The sequence below is a fragment of the Lingula anatina genome, chromosome 1, assembly GCF_051362555.1.
Source record: "Lingula anatina isolate TDL-2025a chromosome 1, LinAna3.0, whole genome shotgun sequence".
Lineage (NCBI taxonomy): Eukaryota > Metazoa > Brachiopoda > Lingulata > Lingulida > Lingulidae > Lingula > Lingula anatina.
The window spans coordinates 59,609,926-59,630,603 of NC_141767.1; the positions used below are offsets into that span (position 1 = coordinate 59,609,926).

Here is a 20,678-nt window from a genome sequence, read left to right on the forward strand (position 1 = left end):
TTGAATTCCCAAACCTGGAAATACATCGTCAATTTTGTCTTTTTATAAATAGTACATAGAAATAATGTGTATGGAGTCACAACATGTTGCAACAAAATGGCTGCTGATCTTATTTATGCCCCAATTTGGTGAGCTGTCCGACTTGCTCTAAAATGAGGGGCACGTGAGCTTGGCAGCATTTTTTATGCTACTTGAATTCAGCATTACTGAAAGTTGCTGCTTTTTTTTTTAAAGTAAAAAGATTGATACATGTTTAAGGCATGCAAACTCCACATCAACCATAAATAATGATTAGCTTTTATTAAGTAAAATACAAGATTAGGTTTTATGACAAAATTTACTAAAATATATTGAACTGAAACAACTTCTCTTTTAATCATTGTCCAATTTTTCTTTGTATATGCATTGTTTAAAATTACAAATTTGTGATATTACTTGATAAACTAGAAAACCCATCTTGTTTTCAAGTCCAACAGTTCTGTCCTTATGTGTAATAATACACATTGCACATGTCATGAAATGGAATTCTCTAAGGTGAGCCATACACACTGCAGGGGTATAGGTTTTTACTTCACTACCATGCTTGGGCACAAGAAGCCTGAAGCTTATTTTCATCTGTGTGAATAATGAAACTGTGAACATTTGAAGAACACAAGCACTTGCAATGATGAAAAATAAAAAAAACTGAAATCAAATATTAAAATTAACACTGTACAAGTCAAGTGATTTAAGATTGAAACTAGAGGATCAGAGAGGCGATACCGCCTCTGGATATTGTACCACCAGCTGGAGTAAGCACATTCGTAAGGACACCCCCCCCAAAAAAATAATAAAAAAAAATTGGACACCACCACCAGTCTTGTGCTTGACAAGCTCTATAAAATGCAATAAACAAGAGTTCTCAAAATATGCACCAAAAAAAAAAAAAAAAAAAAAAAAAAATCAAAAAAACATAACAGTTAAAATGGTCCAATCAAGGAGATGTTCAAATTGACCTATATTTTCCAAACACTGATCACTCCTGTGATTTTCTAGACAATAGGCCTATTGGTTTTCCTTGAAATGCATTATCAGTATTGCATATACCGGTATGCTGACAAAAGAGAAAACCTAGGGACAACACTGAGCAGATCTCTGCTAGTTTTGAAGATATGAAGGGCACGAAAATATGCAGAGTTCAGTTTGTGGTAAAAAGGTAGGTCAAAGGTCAATTTCAAGGCCACAGTATATGACTTCCTATAAAGGTTCAATAGTAGCTATGGGCATTTCTTTACCAATGTTGGAGATATGAAGGCCAGGAAACATGCAAAGTGCAGTTCAACATAAATAGTAGGTCAAAGGTCAATTTCAAGGTCACAGTAAGATTGCCAGTTTATGACTTTCTATTCAAGTTCAATAGTAACTTTGGACCTATCTCTGCCAGTTTTCGAGATATAAGGGATAGAAAATTTGCAAAGTTCAGTTCATGTTGAAAAGTAGGTCAAAGGTCAATTTCAAGGTCACAATAAGAATGCCAGTATATGACTTCCTATTCATGTTTAACAGTAACTATGGGTGTATCTCTGCCAGCTTTGGAGATATAAGGGCTGGAAAATTTGCAAAGTTCAGTTCATGGTGAAAAGTAGGTCAAATGTCAATTTAAAGGTCACAGTTAGATTAACAGTATATAACTTCCTATTCAAGTTCAATAGTAACTATGGGCGTATCTTTGCCAGTTTTGGAGATATAAAGATCAGAAAACTTCAAAGTGCAGTTCATCATGAAATGTAGGTCAAAGGTCAATTTCAAGGTCACAGTTAGATTACCAGTATATGACTTCTTACTCAAGTTCAATAGTAACTATGGGCATATCTCTGCTAATTTTGGAATATTTATCATTTTCCCCACTGAATATTGCAATGTTGTAATTTTTGATATAGCGCAATGCCTAAACCATATCGAAAACAAAAAAATGGACACCACCTCCAGTATTGCACTTGACAAGTTCTACAAAATGCGATGAACAAAAGGTTTCTGGCATTTACCATTCCAGAATAAAAACAAGTTTTCAGTTTCGGGATCTAATGGCTGCTTCTCCCGTGAAAATGCACCGATTGACCCCAAACTCCCAAAGATGAAAGGAGTCCCCAATTGTAACCCCTCACTGTAACAGGAGAGCTTAGATCTGTGTAGTTTCCAAAAAATAGCACAAACAAATATTTTTTTGCAGAAAATTCCCATTTTTTAGAAAATTTTGGCTTGTTTGACCTTGAAAAAAAGGTCAAAAGTCAAATCCAAGGGCATATTTGGAATCTCCACATATGAGTTTCGGTCAGACTTCTATAGTAATTTTTCCCATAATTCCTTTGGTTTGGGAGATATTTAGCCTTGAATTTTCAAAAATTTTGACAAGGGTGCGTTTCAACAAGTGTCACGCCCAGGCCAATGCACCGACAGAGATAAAAAAACAGGGTGTTCAAGTTGAGATTATATGTGACCTAAATCCAAGAGATGGGGACACAGGTCCTGGCGGTCTAGGAGGAGAAGCGGTAACGGTGACTTGTTTCCGGCGCCCGACTGCGGAGCCGCAGGAGCCGGCAGAGCTGTACGAGACGGGTCGGGACTAAAACCATGAGTACCGCCAGCGTATACGCTGGTGGTACTAATAATGACATACATTGCTTACTAAAATAGCACCTTTACTGCGGAATACAAGTGGAAATGTGACAGATGTCACCCTTTATCCACAGACAACTTTTTAAAATAAATGAATGAGATTTGCACTGCTCCATATAAAAATATTCATTAGTTTTGTCTTGTTGTTTAACAAAACATACACATCTGCTCTTTTTCAAATCTGATAATATCTATGGCTATTTCAATGCAATTACATGACCTACGTATGTGCAAAATGTGAGCATACTGGTAGAATGTCATTCTGATCTTGAACTTGTTCCAATGTTTTGCTTGCTATATTCTTCAGATCTACTGAAAACTGCCATAAGTGACAAATATTTAATTGTTTTAATTACTTTTATCAGGATTAGCTGGTTTTCACAAAATGCAACACTGTAAGGAAAAATATTCCTCAACTGCCCCCTCTTCCTCATAATACTAATAAACGCCCATAATCTTTATAGTGCTTGAATGGAAAATGATATTTTACAGGATTGGCAAGAAACCCTATATCCAGTTTGATATGGTTCAATGCTTATAATTAAAAGAATATCCAGGTTACCCTGAAGAAGTTTGATCAGGGCAGGACAACAAATCTGCTCACACAAACACATGAACAAAACACACAGAAACTATGCAGTTAAATGTAATGAATGTGCAGATCAGAGGTCATCAACTCATTCACACCCTAAGTTGCCTTGCCTCCCCCTGCTATTGCCAACATACACAAGACTTCTACAGATGAACAAATATTATATATCTAAAACCTTTTTTGGCAAATTAAATCCAAAGTATTACAATATTGCAGAAGAGGTTTGGCACATCCTTCTATCCTTAATCCTTAAGATAAATCATTGACGTCAAGTCTTATTTGCATAAGGTGACATAATATAACCAATTAGTTTTAAAATACTGTTTGTTGCATAGGCACATTGGAAGATATGATGGCATTTTTAAAAACCATTTCAGTGAGGGGCCACTTCTGTAAAAAAAAAAAAATGCCATCAATGTATTATTAGTATTGTTCACTGACTGAGTGAGAAGCTAGTTTTAAGAACTTGAGAACACTATAATCAGAAATTAGAGCATGTTTTCACAACAAATGGAAGAACCTCACAAAGATCATGGGGGAATACATGGGATCTTTATGAAAATCCATTCAGTAGTTTCTGCTGGACAGAGTATTTTCAGGCATTGCAGCAAGAATACGCCGAGTCCTATAATTCTTCAAAATATGCAACTCTGGCTTTGGTGGTTCCTGAACGAATCTGGAACAAAAAAGAAAAAGACAAATAAAAGATTTGTTGAAAGGCAGAGTTACAGTTTCAACAAAATCAACAAAGCAAAATATCTGAAGACTCAAATAATAACCTTTCTATCTTGTCAAAGAATTCTAGTATCAAAACCCATTCAATAAAGCCATGTTAATTTAGAAGTACTATCACTTGTATCACAAAAATGTACTCTATATACCTTGTTCATCGTAGAATACTTTGTTTCCCCCATTTCAGCATTTTCATCATGAATTCTGTCCATCAACGTCTGTTTTTCTTCAACCTTCAGCACTTCAATTTCAGTTTTGAGATCTTTTAACTGCTCTTGCAAGTGCTTGCTTTTTTCCATGTATTCAACTCTATAATTTAAATACAGAAATAATTCAGACATCTGCATCAATATAATTTACTTGTCTTTCTGCAATAAATTGAAACAACCAAGTTTCACTTGTACAAACTTTGTAAACTTCAAAATCACTTGAATTTTACAGCAAATTTTAGTAAAACACAATTTTTCTCTTTTTTTCTATTCTCTGTGTATATTACTACCTCTCCTTCTCTAGTTCCAAAGACAGCTGGTTCATGTCCTGGGATGATATAAGATCAACATCGCACTCATCTCCATCTGTTAATGACACTCGATCATTCCTACTGATGTCCAAGGTGTCCACACTAAGGTCACTTAACTCAGGGGCCACAGGATCATAGTGGTACAAGGCCTAAGAAAGAATACACTTTGTTAGACCTTTATGTATCATCCATGTTTAGGCTATACACAATATATAGTTTATCATTTTTTTTTAAAGATAAACATTAAACATATATTTAGATTAATATAACTAGAAGACGGGAATACCTGGTCCTATAGTAACTGTATAAGTTAGTACGGTAGTAGAAATAGCGTTTGAGATTTAAATATTAAACATATGAAGCATTTGACACCCTTCAAGAGCTACGAGTTCTTTCACTGACCATAATCAGACAGAAAATACCAGTAATAATTCTAATATCTTACAGAGTAAGGACTCTTTGTCATTTCACACAATTTATCTTTTGCCAGTTTCTCAGCAAACTTGGCTCTTATGAGCTCTTCTTTCATTTGTTCGGCTTCTTTCACCCTGTAAGTAAAAAGGAATCATACAGTTGACAAAATATAAATTTCAAACAATTATCTAACCATAATAGCCCAACTATGAACATTTTTTTTGATAGCAATAAGTTGTCATACATCTGGTCAGCTGAAGTATAAACCACTGCTTGAGTTATTTGAAAATTCAGCTTTCAAATATACTTTTCTAATAAAATATAAGATAGTTTAATATAATTCTCGGTTTCAATCAAGAAAACTTTACCTTCTTTCTGAATCCTCTACTATTCTTGCAGCAATAATTTCAGCTTCTCTTGCTCGCCTCTCCATCAGCATTTTCTCTTCTTCAGTCTGTAACAATACAGTAATAATGTGGGGATAGTTAACTACATAGATTGCCTGTGAGTAAAGTGATTTATTAAATATGAACACATTCATGGAGCTTCAGTCCTACATTTCTATTACATGCAAAAATAGTATTACCCCACCCACCTTTATTGCACTTATTTTGATTCTTTGTATCTCTGCTTCTGCCTCGGCAGCTTTTTGTGTGAGTAACATAGCTTCTTCTTCTGCAATTCTGGCTTTCTCTGCTAGTAGTTCAGCAGTTTCCTCTGACCTCATCTACAAACAAGAAATCCACATTCTGCACTTTACTTCATTGGTCCAAATTACACAAACCAGACATGTATATAATTAAATACATAAACAATTCTCCTTAATATCTGAAAATAATAGTACTTAAACAGTTTTGGTACTAAATCTTTTCTAAATATCAACACTTCTATTGAATAAATAATATAAAAGCATCTTATTGCTGAAGGATAAACTGAATAATAAACAATGACAAAAACAGATGACTGAAAAGATGTCTAACATATTGTGGCTGTACTAACCAAGGCTTCCTTGGCGATTCTCACTTCCTCCTGTAAATGCAGCACCTTCCTCTCCAGCTCATCTTTATCCCTCACCAGTTCATCCCTCATCTGCTTCTCCCTGGCCAGCCTGGCACGCTCCAGCTACAGGAAACAAACACTTTGTCAGGATTCACTCAATCAACATTACACAGTAATAATCTATTTGAAATATATGCTGCATAACCTGACACTATTTCATTCAGAGCTTGATATAAATTACACTGAACAGCAAAGAAGAAGGGTGTGTGAGATTTATGAATCAACCTATTCAAAAATAGATTCACACTGTCAAAAAGCCACCTAGATGCTGTTGTTTAGTTCAACAGTAATGGATGCAATAATCACTATATTCACCAGGCAAAAGATGTTTATAAATCAACAATTGATCAACCTGACATGGAAAAAAACTTACCTGTTTTCTCTGTTTTTCATCTTTGGCCTGAGCTTTCATCTGCTGTAGTTCCATGGAATCTGGCTTCCTGCGCCTCATGTACAACTCATGATTGCCAACACACAGTTCAAGGATCTACAAAGCACAAACATAATCAAAATCTGAAATACCAGTAAACCCTAACAGCCTACTACATGATAACAAATTCTGACAGGTCACATGGTTTCAAATTCTACATTTTTACAGTAAAACATGTTACTTTTCCCAGACTTTACGAAAGGCCAAAAATTCCGTCAGACATTCGGTCTGACAAGCTTGAAAATTCTGTCAGACCGAAACAAAATCTGTCAGACCGAAGTAAAATATAGAAATGTGAACCATTATTCATGTTTTCATGTGTATTTTCTAACGTTTTAAATCACTGACATTAATTCAAATATTAAATTTTTGATATATATTTATTTGTAAAAAAGTAAAATAAGAAAGAAAAACAAAAAAAAAAAATAGACAAAAAATTACTTGCATAACAAGTTGTTTTTTTATTTAATGAAAAAGACGCTGTGGAATGACACAAGGACTAAAAACAATACAAGTATGAAGAATGTGTAGCTAGTAATATCAAATGTATGTCCATAAAAACGTCTGTTATTGTTAATCAGATAACGATTTCACACCTTGTTTTTGGCAAAAACATATGCATATTGAAACAGCACAATAAGGCAGTCTCTTTCATCCAATTGAAGCTTTTTTCCTCTCCTACAGATCACAAGTCCGCCAGGGCCTACCTTCTTTCCAATTTTAGTAAACTTCCGTTTCTCTTCCTCACTTCGTTTTTATTTTTTGCCACGCTTTGCATCAACGAAGTGTTTAAAGTTCAACAATGTCATTTTCTAAACAAAAGGCTTATCCATGAGTACTGTGTATGACTGATAATGAAGAAACAGAGGATCAAGTCTGTAAAAACGCAAATAGCACGAGCAGGTGTTGCAGCCATTTTGTCGTGTAGGGGTATTACGAAAACGAAAACGAGACTGTACATTACATCATCCAGGAATCCCCCAACCTCAGCCAGTCACAAAATAGTATTTGTGAGTGAAACTGAGGTTAATAAATTATGTATAATTAGCTGGGAACTCCCCGAGATTTTCACCCCGTCTCTCTTTTCGAATGTAGTAAAATATATCGTCCAGAAAAGAAACAACAATGTATTCCTTATATTTACACATTCCCAGTCAGTTTGAAAACTCGCCGGACATACGGTCCGACGATATAGGATTTTTTATCGGACCGAGACGAAATTTGCCAGGCATGTCCGACGGTCCGACGCCTTTCGTAAAGTCTGTTTTCCAGCTCTCAATTCACTTACCAGTTTGTTCATTCTAAGTTTGGGAGAAAAGAAGACAAAATCTGGTGCTTTTTTGTCCACTGGCTTTATTGTAAACTGAAAAACAATGAAATCTGGTATCATATGTGAAATTCCCTGATGCAAATTAAGAGATCTCTGCAAATTATGCTTTACTTCTTGTATTTTTTTCTTGAATTGGTCTCTATTACACTGTCACCTCTTTAATGTACTGCTTTGTATTTCAAGTATTCATTTGTTTTGAATAGTATTTTAAGTATCATTTGTTTGATCAGTCAATATTTTTTTACATTATTGCTAGGATGAGAACCAACTTCTAATAAGCACACTTACAGTCACTCTTTTTGAAGAGTATGCATAACAAAACACAGTAGTCCTCTTTAATTCAGCAACACTTCATATAAATGAATAAATAAAAAACAACGCAAATTAGTAATAATACGAGGCAACCAACCTTTTTATCTTTAAATGCTATATTTTTTATCTCACTCCAGGGAAAGGTGACCTTTGGATTTAGTCTGTTTTCACTCTCATAGATATTAAGACCAAGACTGTCCACTCCAAGCCACAGGTCAGAATCTCTCTTGTTCTGAAGAAGATAATGTCAACATAGTTAAATAAGTTTTATATATATATAAAAGTCCAATGGACATAAATGGTAATTATTTAAAAACTACAAAGTTGATTCATTTACAAATACAAAATTTTGTTGATGATACCCAAAAATGATGACTTGAATGTTTAGTTAATCAAATTGGTTTGTCAGAGCAGATGTTACAGGATGTGGATGAGAATAATGTGAACAATTTTATTCCCTAAATAAAAATTATGACTGTAACTACCATCTTTGTCATAGTTCAATCTAACTCGATTTCATTCATTTTCATTAGTCACTCTGTGTCCTATAAATTTTTACCTTTAACTACCTATGACCATGAGTAAAAGTTGTAAAAACTCAAAATTCTGAAAATGTAGCTTGCAATTTCTAAAAGCATTTAGACCATATGAAAAAAAATGACCAAATGAAGACAAATTTATGAAATCACACATAATCCTTAAACTTTCACCCAATGCGTATGACAAGAATCTCATATTAATATGCATTCAACTGGGTGTCTCACTTGAACATCAAGACAAATAACACTCCACAATACACAAATAAAAAATATCAACATAACATATTATTAAAATGCACTAAAAGAATTAACAATGCACAATACCTGAATGGGAAAATAATTCACACCATACATTTCTAGATCCTGTGCTATTTTCAGATATTCCATCTCAGCCTCATCCCTACAATCATTGAAAATGAACAAATTTTTAAAAAAGTTTCTTGTTTCCTAGCATATTTCTACAGTAATAATAATAATAATAATAATAATAATAATAATAAATAAGTAGATCTATAGACCTTTGTGACTGCATGACAGAATGCCTGCTAAACATTAATGCCAAGCACAAAACAGCCAAACACTACGAAAACAAACACTGTTTTACTTTCATAACAATAAAAGAGAATAAAAGATTTGAAATGTTAAGAACATTCTTAGGATAAAAATATCCACATACCTTGTCATCCCCCTGTGGTCTGAGTACCAAACTTTAATCCTCTCCTCCCACATCTCTGGTGTCATCTGATACTGGTCTATCACTCTCTGTGGTAGCAGATCTTCACTAGACAAGAAGCCAGGCTGGTAAGTTGCTTCATCATAGTCCCCATACTAGAATAATAATAAGAAGGACCAGGAGTGATTTTTTTGGTATATTTTCTCCAGATAATCAATAATATAATCTCAAAGAGGGCAGCAATGTCACTGGTGAATGGTCTTTTTTTTTCCTCACTGCTGAGAGGTGATCAATGTTAAATATTTTTATTTACACAAAAACTATGTTTATCATTTATCATGTTTTTTATGTCTGAGAGATCAAAATAGTTTCTGAACATATCACTGTAATTAAAACTTTGTTGGGAGCTGTTTTCTAAAAAACCGCTATAGTTAAGCCTTTATTCGAAATATTCTATACATGTTTTACCTTTGCTTGTACAGCATATGAAGCCAGCAGAACTGATGCTTCTGCAGGACAATAAATATCCATATTCAAGATAGATTGCTTGACTTGCAGGAAGAATAAATGTTGAGTGATTTCCTGTATAAGCTCCTCTGAAACATCTTCCGGGTAAAACTTGGCCAGGAAAGTAAAGGACAGAGGACATTCCTTTGGTACATCTTGCTCAACTACCTGAATATTGACAGAAGTAGAAAAACATGCACAAAAAGATCATTAGAACATACTTTCTGTACAAATGTACCTATATCCAAAAGCTTAGAGAAATTACAGCTGGATTTCATCTATACATAACAAGAATCTTTGTTATGTTAGTAAAGACATGTAGTACACATATACTTACTGAAGTAGGTTATGTCAACAAAAAACATTTAACAAGACATAACATATGCGCCCCAAGTATTCAAAATACTTGCACTAGAAAATGGTGATTATACCTTTTTCTCATGTTTAAGCCATGCTACATAGCCTTTTGGGTCAACATACTGGAGTCCAAAGTACCATGTCTCCCGTAGTCCGATTGTTCTACACACAAGATCAAATAGTTCTTGGCCAGTACTCTTTGGCTGAAAAATAGAGAAAAATTACCACCTCACATGTTTACCTTACTATAAAAACATCAAATTGAAGCTGAATATGCATGTCTGTCCATAAAGAGTAAGACGAAGGACAATGGTTAATTAACTTCATAGTAATCAAAATGTAAATCAGTTGTTTTAGTAAAAGATTGCATAAAAAGGAGAGGTAAGTTTTGAAGCAGCAGTTTATGTGGATAGTTGTAATAATGAATACATGTAAAATAAATAAAACACGCAAAGAATATATGAAGACTGTCCCTATATCAGCATGTCTCTCTTTGCTTTATGATAAGAAATCATATTAGAGTTCATAAAAGAACCTTAATGATCAACAGAATTGCCTATTGCACAACAGCAGTCCATTGCCAATCATGTCACTTTTCATTACTATTTATCTTTATTTCTCATTATTTCTCGTCTACATTTATCATTCACAACAAAAAGATCATGTTTTTTTGTTGATAAATGAGGCAAGTTTCATGAAAATCTGTTGACTCAGGGTAAATGTATCACTTGGCAAAATGGGGCGGGCAAAATGGCTTTACCAAATCATCAATATCTATATCCTACTGCAGTGGATAACACAAATAATTACTTTAGACTTAAGTACAGAAAACAAGGAAGACAACAATCAGGAGCAATAGGTGATGTGCATTAAATTGTAAATTTACATATTTGTGTTAATAGAATTGCACTACAAATTAATTCAATTGTATAAACCATAAAATCAAATTGCTATGTCTAACAAAGACCTAAATTATTCCATGTTAAAAGCATCCCAAGGTTATGGTAAAGATAAAACATTTGAATTTAACAATTTAACATCATAAGGGGAAATACAAGACATGACGCAGTCGGAAGCAACCTAGTTAAGAGTAAGTGACGGTTTGACCCGAAAACTGAGCTGTCTTTTTCGAATGTGACTGGTCAACCACCCAATTTTCATGCCAATCAATTTTCGTTTCCACAACGATCCATGTATGAAACGTTAAAGCTTATATTGTCTCCGTGTTTTACAAAAGGTTCGTACATGCGGTGTACGGTCAATTTCATCAAATAAATTAATCATTGGGAAAACAACGGGAATTTTTATACGAAGTGTCCAAGGTTTACACTGTGTGTGTAAATGGGTGCCATGACGTTACTGACTTGATCATGTAAAGCACATTCAAAAGAAATAATTACCTCTATTTTAAATTCTAGCTCGGCATCCATCGTAGTGATGCGAACTGGGCAGAGCTTAGAAGCCCCTGCCCTAGTCGCACCCTTCGACATGTTTGCCATCGGCATCTCACTCCTCACTCATTTGTTTTCAATATGGAGCCTGTGAAAGATCAGTCTGGTTCCGTGATATGTTATACATTGCTCATATCACAATGAATTTCATTAAACAAAGTAGAATTAAATAGAGGCATGAATACTATATTTTAAATAGCTTGAATATAATATACGCGCTTTATTATGTTCAAATGCTCTATTGTTAAAGATAAAAGACGTACCTAAGTTCTATTTGAGGAACCAATCATTTTCAATAATCCCGCGAGAAATTACGCAGCTGACCTTCTTAGCATGCGCATCTGTTTACCTCGAAATTTGGCGCGACTGAAAACATTGCTGATTAAGGATATTTTGTCAATTACCATTTTGACGATTATTTAAGGCACAAATCAAAATGAGTGTCAGTATGCTTACAGCCGGGGCTATAAGGGTAGGTGTTATTGCTTTTAACAGGTTTTTTTCTCTTGTTATCAGAGATACTTTTAAAAAGATTGAAGTTTAGCCGCGACTCGAACGACGAAGTTCTAAAGTCTACAACACAGTGAAAGTAGCAAGTCTAAACAAGAAAAAACAATCGAAGCATTTTGACACTAACTTAGCTATTATTTTAGGGGCTAGAGATGTTCTTCTTAATCTTAAATGCGATTTTTATATTTTGTATTTCAGGTTTTATGCCTTCTAATCCATAAACATTAAATGTCAAATTCATTATTATTTTTACACACTGACTGAAAGTAAAAACGACTTTTTGTGATGTGGTATTCAAACGTAATATGAAAAATATATATTTTGTAACAAAGAAGCTTAAAATTTAGGAATGGATTATTTCGTTTTTGATTAGTTTTTGTTTCGTTTTGTAGGACATTGTCACAGGAAAGACGGTTGAACAACCAGTTCTACAGGTTTTGGTAAGATTTTTGTTAGTAGTAGTAGTAGATATAAAGTACAGTCAGAGAATAAGGTTTTTGCATTTTGAACACGTCTTAAATGTGTTTGCAGTTGCAATTCATGCATAACCACTCAATTTTGCATTTTTTATGCACTCTGCTCTTTTCTACTGAGGGAAATCATTGATTTTACAGATACTATTTTTAAGTCATAATTTCTTTAAATTAGAACATTTCAGTTAAGTCATAGAAACAGAATTTAAAAGCAGGCTACCCTGAAGTTCTATGCAATAAAAGTACCACAAATGCAATATAGAATTAGCATTTAAATAATGTATCTGCCCATCGAAAAGAATGAGTAATTACTGTAGTTTGGTAATGCACGAAAAGTAACTGTTAAATGCTAGTGAATCAACTTTGTTTTGTAGACTCTTTTGCTTCTTTATCACCTTTGAAGTCTTACACTGCTGAAAATTCAACCAATTTTATAGTCTACAGTGCTGTGAATAAGATAAGATTCTTCTTGCCAGTTATGCCACCATGAAATCATATAGCCATTGAAGATTGCCTTGACATTTGACTGACATTTGAATGCAAGGACTTGAACAAATTGTTTCCTTTCCAAATACAAACTACTGTGCAGAATATTGTTCAATGGACGTTTCGTGGTACTTGTGATCTCGAGAAAAAATTTTCAGTAAACAAAAATTGCTGGCTTTTTTTCAAATTCAAAATTCAGTGGTGGTTTTGAACAGGTTTATGATTTCACAGCAGCAAGTTGAGGAAAGCAAAAGATTACAGAGTCCCCAATATGCAGCTGAGTGGATAGCTGGACTTTTAATGTTACTGATATCTTTAACTCCCATGCAATGGAACATGTTGCACAAAATTAGGAGTTCTAATTAATACACAAATGTCCATGCTGTGTTGGTAGCTACCTTAAAAATTGGAGCTCTGGACATGTAGAATAGCTCATCTTATAAATTTCACTTCTTTTTTTGCAGCCCTTCATGAAAGGCAAAGATATTGCATACAGTTCACAGTACATGCAACTTAGTAAAGAAATTTTAAGATAGATATTATGTTGAATAGATTTATTTTACATTAATGTTGCAACAAAAGAAAAATCTGAAAAAATACTGATCACTTGTCAACATAATGAAGTATTATTATAGGGATGGGAATTTTTCTCCTTTTTAACAATATTTTCACAATTTTTGTAGGGTCACAAGAAGATTGCAGGAAGTGGTGGATCTGCTACTGAGCGTTTTCGTCTTCTATTGTCTGATGGTGTAAACAGCCAATCCTGTAAGTTGCAGCTGGAAACTTCCAATTTCAAAAAAAGCCTGACATTCTATAGAAGTATTAAGAAACCATATACTTGTTTAAATAAGTATAATTCTGTAAATATATATACATTGTACTTTTATTTAAGAAAGTGCAGGATTTTTTTTACCTGTACATATTAACTTTGTGAGATAGAATAATTGACATAGTATACATTTTTGAAAACTGGACATAAGTTTTTTTGTTTATAATATATGCCAGTCTAAATTATTAGCTTGCATGTCCTTTTATTTAGCCGCTATGCTGGGCACTCAGTTGAATTATCTTGTCCTTAATGGTGAGCTGGAAGATAATTCTATTGTCAGACTGGACAAATTCATCTGTAATACTATCCCTCCGGACAGGTAAAGTCCTGAACTTTTTAAAATTATGTCAGTCTAAGACAAACTTCAACCACTTTGATCACAAGTTTGACATTACAGAGACATATATCTTTAGAAATTGTAATGTAAAGAAAACAATTTGAACGCATGATTGTAGAGCAGTAAAGCTAGGAACTTTCTCGTTTTCTTGCATTTTGGATATATGATGCATGTTGCACTCAAGCTATTAACATATTATGGTATGTAATGAATTATTCTGCCTCATTTTAGGAGAGTCATGATCCTGTTAGAACTGTCCATTATAAAACGAGGTAGTGAGGTTCCTGGCAAGTTGGGCAACCCAGTGCCATTTAAGGGAACAGCTGCAGCAGGGGGAGATGCAAACAGAAATCCCCCACAGCAGACAAATGAACATGCTGCCAGTAATGGAGCTCCAGGTAACAGGAAGTTGTGTAGAAAGTAGTTTGTACAGGGTGACCCCACGCACGTGTGCGTGTGCACGCACACACAAATCCACAAATAGTTTTTATTAAATCCTGGTTGGGTCCATCAAATTTCAAGAAATTAGCTGGACTTCAATATATGCATGACCATTTCCTAAAGTATTTTCTTGGTTGCTTTGCATAAAAGTTATGTCCTTTTCAAAAATATGTTCCACGTGGCCTCTACAGCATTAGAGGCACACTCGCAATGTATGCATGACACAAAATTGTCATTTCCTCTAACGCATTCCTTCTTCAGGATTTTCCCGATTTTTGCTGTGATTGCTGCCCAGTCTCTCCTGAAATCACAAACACTCCCCAATTTAGTCATATGATAAAAGTGACTTAAGTTGTCTAAACAAAAACTGGTTGATTTGATTTGACTTGTTTTAGTCAAATTTAAACCACTTGGAGAAAAAAGTGATGAAAAAGTAGCGATTTGGCTATGAGAAAAAAATGCCAGCACTACCCCAAGTTCTGTTTATGCAAAGCAACCAAAATAATTTTAACTTTGGGGAATGATCATTCACATATTGAAGTCTAAGTCCAGCAAATTTCTTGAAATTAGAAGTACCTTTGTAGGATTAAATAAAATTTTTATGGGTTCTGTTTTTTTTAGGGTAACCCTTATATGCTAGTTAGGATGTTTGATGCACTTCTGTATGCACACTTTTTTATGTACAAACACAAATGTGTCTATACAGCTGTCACCTGCGTCTGTCGTCGCTGTCATCGATGTGCACTTTCACTGATAACACTGTAAGTGGAAATCTGTTTTACCTGTCTTCTAATTTACTGCTGTTTTTTTTTTTTTTTTCCGCTTTTTTCAGCATATGTGCACCACTGATAACACATTTCAAGTAAAACCCACAGGACTAGTGTCTTGAAACTGAAAGGAATGACCAATCTTACTAAAATACAGGTCAAGTTCGAAAATCAGCTTGATCCGACCATATTTACAATTTTGCTGTTTTTTCACTTTTTATTTGAGCTTATTTTATCCACCATTATACAGATAACATTAAAAAAAAATTTGGATTATCATTTTTTTTCTGGAATTCATGTAATTGTAATTATTATTTTGTGAAATTTTCATTCTTCTCATTCTGGCATTTTCAAATTGTGAACTTGAACTCTCATAGGCCTGAAGCCTTATGCTTGTTACACATTTTACCAACATTGGAATTATTTTACCAACATTGGAATTACATGTTGTGCATAATTAAAATTTGTTGTTGACTTTGCAGTTAAGCATAATGTATTATAGCATCAGAATTGACAGTAGCCTGTTTTGTGCATTATTATTTTCTGCTTTTTGTCTGTACATTTGACAGCTTTGCTGCCTTGTCTTTTCTATTTCTTGACTACAATTATAACAGAATGGTTCAAAAAAGTTTTGAAGAGATCTGGTCATACCATTTGCTCTACAGTAGAATAACATTAAGCACTCTTGCTGTTTAATCTGTAATGTATATTAGATGTTGTGATACACCATTTCCTCTGCTCTTTTGTGTACCACTTAGTTCTTAATATACCATGTATTTTTTAACTTTTAGAAACTTGTAGAGCTAGATGTCTCAAAATTATTTGTTTTTCATATTTCATTTATTTTTGAATTTATAACCACCAGCACATAAGCCACAACAGCCGCAAAAACCTGCCCAGCAGAATCCATACAATAGAGGTAATGAGGCCAGGCCCCTGTTTCACAAAAAAAAAAAAAAAAAAAAAAAAAAAATTTGGTAAATGAGAGCATTATCAGCAAAACTTTTGAAAGTACATACCTTCTTCAAGATATTATGTTATTATATCTTTGAATGTTACAGAAATTTATAAGAAATAAAATGCAACATCACCCAGCCGATCACAGGTTTGTATATGCTATTGACTGTTAGGCGTCAGATAGCAGCGTTCCAAGACAAGCTAATGTTTAAATGTTACTTTAAAGTTGTTTTAAAGTTAAACTAATCAATAAAGTTATGTTTTGGCTGATTTTAATGTTGATAAACCATCATCGTGTCTGAAAGAGGTGAAATGTCAAGTCATGTGAAACTTTAGAGATTTTATACCTCCTTTTCTTACTGATTTCCCCCTGCGCATCGACTACTGTAAGCAAACAAAGCTGTGACTTAAGATTCTTTGTGAAACACTCCTAGTGGACTGCAGCATGATCTGGCTAGGTCACTCAACTCGAGCTAGACAACTGCAGATTGAAGATTCTTTGTGAAACGGGGGCCAGAGCAACTAACTTTTTCTGATTGATGTGCTGAGATCTACCTTGATTCTTGCTTAATTGCATACATGACATGTCAACAACATGTACTCACGTACTGTTATTGCTTATTTTAATTGCTGATTTAGAGAACATTAAAATTTTATAGAATATCATAGTAAAATTTTATATCATTAGAGAACTGAGATATTTTGGTTTATGCAAAGTAGCAGACCTTTCATAATTCAGACATCTTGGGATTCAACAATTTGTTTGATGGAGACTTATGTCAGGCAGCAGTAAGTTTCTTTAAATGCCCAAATTAAAAAAAAAGATGTTACACGAGGTGATCAAATGATAATTCTGGTTATAAAGTGGCTGCTGTATATGTGCACTGCAGTGTTAGTTTACATTTCGGTGTATATCATATTTTTATTCACATAAAATTTATGACCACTTTTGTCCCCAATACTGTCAATTTGTAATTTCTTTTTTAGAACAAGCTCAACAGTCAACTGGACAAACAAATAGTTTCTATGGAAAAAACAATGTCACACCAAAGGCATATGGAAATAATAATCTTCCCCAGACACCAGGTGGCAGCACACCAAAAGTCTATCCAATCACTGCTCTTACACCATATCAAAACAGGTAGGCCTTGGACGTTTTGAGTAAAGTAGAGAGATTGTTTTCAAATTTTCGCTAATCAAAAGATATTAGAATAGATATACAGAAAAGAGATGAGTATGGTTATTTTGCATGTTTGGAAGGTATGTGTTTTTACAAAAGCAATTTGATAAGCGTTTGCAAGGCTAAGAGTTATGACTAGAAAGTTTTTTTAAATCTGAATTAACCTGAATAATGAGCACAGTATATTGCAATTGTTGTTGTTTGTTGAATGCTAGTTATTATTTTGCAAAACTCTTGCCTGAATTAGTAAGTCAGTCAGTTATCTGCTCTTTTAGGTGGACAATTAGAGCCAGACTGACCAACAAGTCCGACATTAGGACATGGAGCAATTCTCGTGGAGAGGGGAAACTTTTTAGCATGACATTCACAGATGAGAGTGGAGAGATCCGGGCTACCGCATTCAAAGCAGAAGTGGACAAGTTCTATGATATACTGGAAGTGAATAAGGTAGCATTTTGGTGGTGGGGGAGAGTGGGGTGACTGAAATATGTGGTTAAAGGAAAGGCCGAGTGCTAATTAAAAAGTTCATGAGAATTGTATAGCACATGTTGAAAGGTAATGATTTTTCAGAAAAAGATATATATATATATAGAGAGAGAGAGAGAGAGAGAGAGAGAGAGAGAGAGAGAGAGAGAGAGAGTCAAAGTCATACTTTGACATGTAAGTTTCCATCTTATTAACAATTTCTTAATCACATTAACAGGTTTACTATGTCACCAAAGCAACCTTGAAAACAGCCAACAAGCAGTACTCTTCAGTGGACAATGACTACGAGATGACCCTGAACAGAGACTCCCAGATAGAAGAGTGCACTGAAGATGTAGATCTGCCAACTGTGACTTTCAACTTCACACCTATAAATGCATTGGGCAACATGGCCCCTAACACCACAGTGGGTAAGCTGGATCTACTTGTGTTCTTTGTAAATAATGAATGCAACAAAATCACCATTTTCTGTTTGTTACGACTTCATTAGGCTCATCTGATACTTAAAGGGATAACAACTCTTCATATAAGATCCAAAATTTCACAATAAATACATTGTAAAGAACACATAAATAAAATAATTAATGCAATTTTACCACCAAAATGGGGGTTATTGCAATTATGCGGAAGCTGTGCTTGCCATAGAACCACATGGACCCTGCGATGACTACCCTCCCAAATAATCTCTTAAGAAATTATTACAAAAACCACTAAAAAGACAATCAACTAACCTTGAATGTTAGTTCATTAACCATGAGAAAGTATGGGAAAATTGTCATTTTCCCAGGAAATTAAATTTTTAGCACTTATTCTGCCAAAATGAAGAGTTGTTATACTTTTAGACATTTATTTTTGCAAAATGTCCTCCTTTTTGAATGGTTGTATTACATCCAGCACATTTATACATCTTGGTCACTTTATGTTCTTAGTGCTGTAGGAGTGAATCCATTTGGACTAGACCCCATTATTCTCCCATTTGTGCCAGTAAAATAATTTATTCATTTATTAACAGATGTGATTGGTGTGGTCAAGTCTGTGGCAGATGTTTCCACAATCATTGCCAAGGCAACACAGAAGGAGCTGAAGAAAAGGGAGGTTTCTTTGGTTGACCAAAATCAGGTCATGATAAACCTCACCCTCTGGGGAGAAACTGTAAGTTCTGAAACAAGATCAATATTAAATTAGATTGAGTTTTTTTTCCAATATGGAACTTATTTTTATAAATGGGTGTGTTTGTTATAAAATGCTTTTATATCCACAAAAGGACAGTTCATAGGATGATGAGATTGATGCATACTCCAGGGAAATCTATTGCTTGCAAACAAATCTCCAGTGCATTCTTTTCTTTACATATCTACCAAATTATTTTGTATTAACACATTTTTGTACCCTTCATTCACTTCCATACCCATCATAGCAATTTGTGAAATTAATTAAACAGAAATTGTCTCTGTTTTCTTTATTTAAAGTAAATGATGCACTTTTTATGAAAGACAGTAAACTTCTTTCTTTAGAAAGATGTTTAAATGTCATTAACATGTGGTAAAAGTCAGAGGAATCCCATGAACCATACTTTTCAACACTTTCATATATCTAATAGTTTCATGTTATGTATATCTGTGATTAAAAAAGTTTTTACTGATTGTATATTTAGAGAAGTATTCTCATCCCTTTATCAAAACAAAATTGCAGAATCTTTTTTTTTTCCTGATTTCATACTACATTTAGAAGATCAGTGTATTAATATAATGTTGCATTACAATAGAATTAATTCATTTGCAATGTTTTCTGATTCAGGCAGAAGGTTTTGATGGTAGCAATCACCCTGTAGTGGCAATAAAGGGTGCAAGGCTCTCTGACTTTGGGGGTAAGTAGGGAAAACAATAGAAGTGTTGATCATAGATTCATTGGTGTTTATAAATATTAGAATCCTCAAGTTTTTATTGTACCACCAGCGTTAGCGCTGGCGGTACACATGGTTTCGGTCCCGTCCGGATCGTTCCGTTGGCTCCGCCGGACGTCTACCGTTACCGCTTCTCCTCCTAGACGGTAAGGGCCCCCGTACCCATCTCATGGATTTAGGTCACCTATAATCTCAACTCGTTCCACGTAAAATTTGGGCTTTGTCGGTATTGGGGTCTGGGTGTGGCACTCATTGCAATGCACCCTTGTCTAAAAATGGCAAAATTAAATGCTAATTATCTACCCTACGGAAGGAGTTATGGGAAAAATTTCTATAGACGGCTTTCCAAAAGTCATATGTGTAGATTTCAAATATACCCTTGGATTTGACCTTTGACCTCTACTTCAAGGTCAAATGGGCCAAAATTTTCAAAAAAATGAAATTTTTTACGAAAAAAAATTTTTTTGCCCTGTTATTCAGACACCACACAGACTTAACCAATAATATTATTGGAAAGTGTTACCCTTCAGGTCATCTTTCATCTCCATGAATTTGGGGTCAATCGGTGCATTTTCACGGGAGTAGCGGCCATAAGATACCGAAACTGAAAACTGTCTCTAATTCGGGAACCGTTAATGCTAGAGACCCATTCTTTTTTGCATTTTGTAGAGCATGTAAAGCCCAACACTGGAGGTGGTCTCGGTTTTTTTTGTATTCCATACGGTTTTCGAGTTA

The 20,678-nt window shown here is 34.4% G+C and overlaps 2 protein-coding genes across 3 annotated transcripts in view; one reads left to right on the forward strand and one right to left on the reverse strand.

Moving 5' to 3' along the window:
- Positions 1 to 281: 281 nt before the first annotated feature.
- Positions 282 to 11,695, reverse strand: LOC106179966 (merlin). The gene is made up of 15 exons (XM_087002571.1): positions 11,521 to 11,695; positions 10,195 to 10,323; positions 9,725 to 9,931; positions 9,260 to 9,411; positions 8,908 to 8,983; positions 8,142 to 8,276; positions 7,691 to 7,765; positions 6,346 to 6,459; positions 5,913 to 6,035; positions 5,509 to 5,640; positions 5,282 to 5,367; positions 4,945 to 5,047; positions 4,479 to 4,648; positions 4,129 to 4,288; positions 282 to 3,923 (listed from the first exon to the last, which is right to left on the reverse strand). Exons 1-15 carry the CDS (start codon positions 11,623 to 11,625, stop codon positions 3,873 to 3,875), a joined length of 1,818 nt encoding a protein of 605 aa, XP_086858697.1. The 5' UTR covers positions 11,626 to 11,695; the 3' UTR covers positions 282 to 3,872.
- Positions 11,696 to 11,868: 173 nt separating this feature from the next.
- Positions 11,869 to 20,678, forward strand: part of LOC106179989 (replication protein A 70 kDa DNA-binding subunit) — a 28,795-nt gene continuing 19,985 nt past the window's right edge. Inside the window, exons 1-11 of one of the 2 annotated variants that reach the window (XM_013563825.2) lie at positions 11,870 to 12,043; positions 12,474 to 12,521; positions 13,724 to 13,808; positions 14,083 to 14,191; positions 14,441 to 14,607; positions 16,283 to 16,336; positions 17,362 to 17,515; positions 17,830 to 18,001; positions 18,258 to 18,450; positions 19,053 to 19,192; positions 19,838 to 19,907. In XM_013563825.2, the coding sequence (XP_013419279.2) occupies positions 12,008 to 12,043; positions 12,474 to 12,521; positions 13,724 to 13,808; positions 14,083 to 14,191; positions 14,441 to 14,607; positions 16,283 to 16,336; positions 17,362 to 17,515; positions 17,830 to 18,001; positions 18,258 to 18,450; positions 19,053 to 19,192; positions 19,838 to 19,907 (1,228 nt within the window). In that variant the 5' untranslated portion in view covers positions 11,870 to 12,007. Of the gene's footprint in view, positions 12,044 to 12,473; positions 12,522 to 13,723; positions 13,809 to 14,082; positions 14,192 to 14,440; positions 14,608 to 16,282; positions 16,337 to 17,361; positions 17,516 to 17,829; positions 18,002 to 18,257; positions 18,451 to 19,052; positions 19,193 to 19,837; positions 19,908 to 20,678 lie in introns of both variants that reach the window. The other variant, XM_013563826.2, reaches the window with a different exon arrangement.

Coding starts and splice junctions, on each gene's coding strand:
- LOC106179966 (XM_087002571.1), bottom strand. CDS start 11,625: ATGCCGATGGCAAACATGTCGAAGGGTGCGACTAGGGCAGGGGCTTCT. Junction 10,324..11,520: donor AGCTAGAATTTAAAATAGAG/GTAATTATTTCT, acceptor TCTATTTTTCAG/CCAAAGAGTACTGGCCAAGA. Junction 3,924..4,128: donor AGTATTCTACGATGAACAAG/GTATATAGAGTA, acceptor TTTTTGTTCCAG/ATTCGTTCAGGAACCACCAA.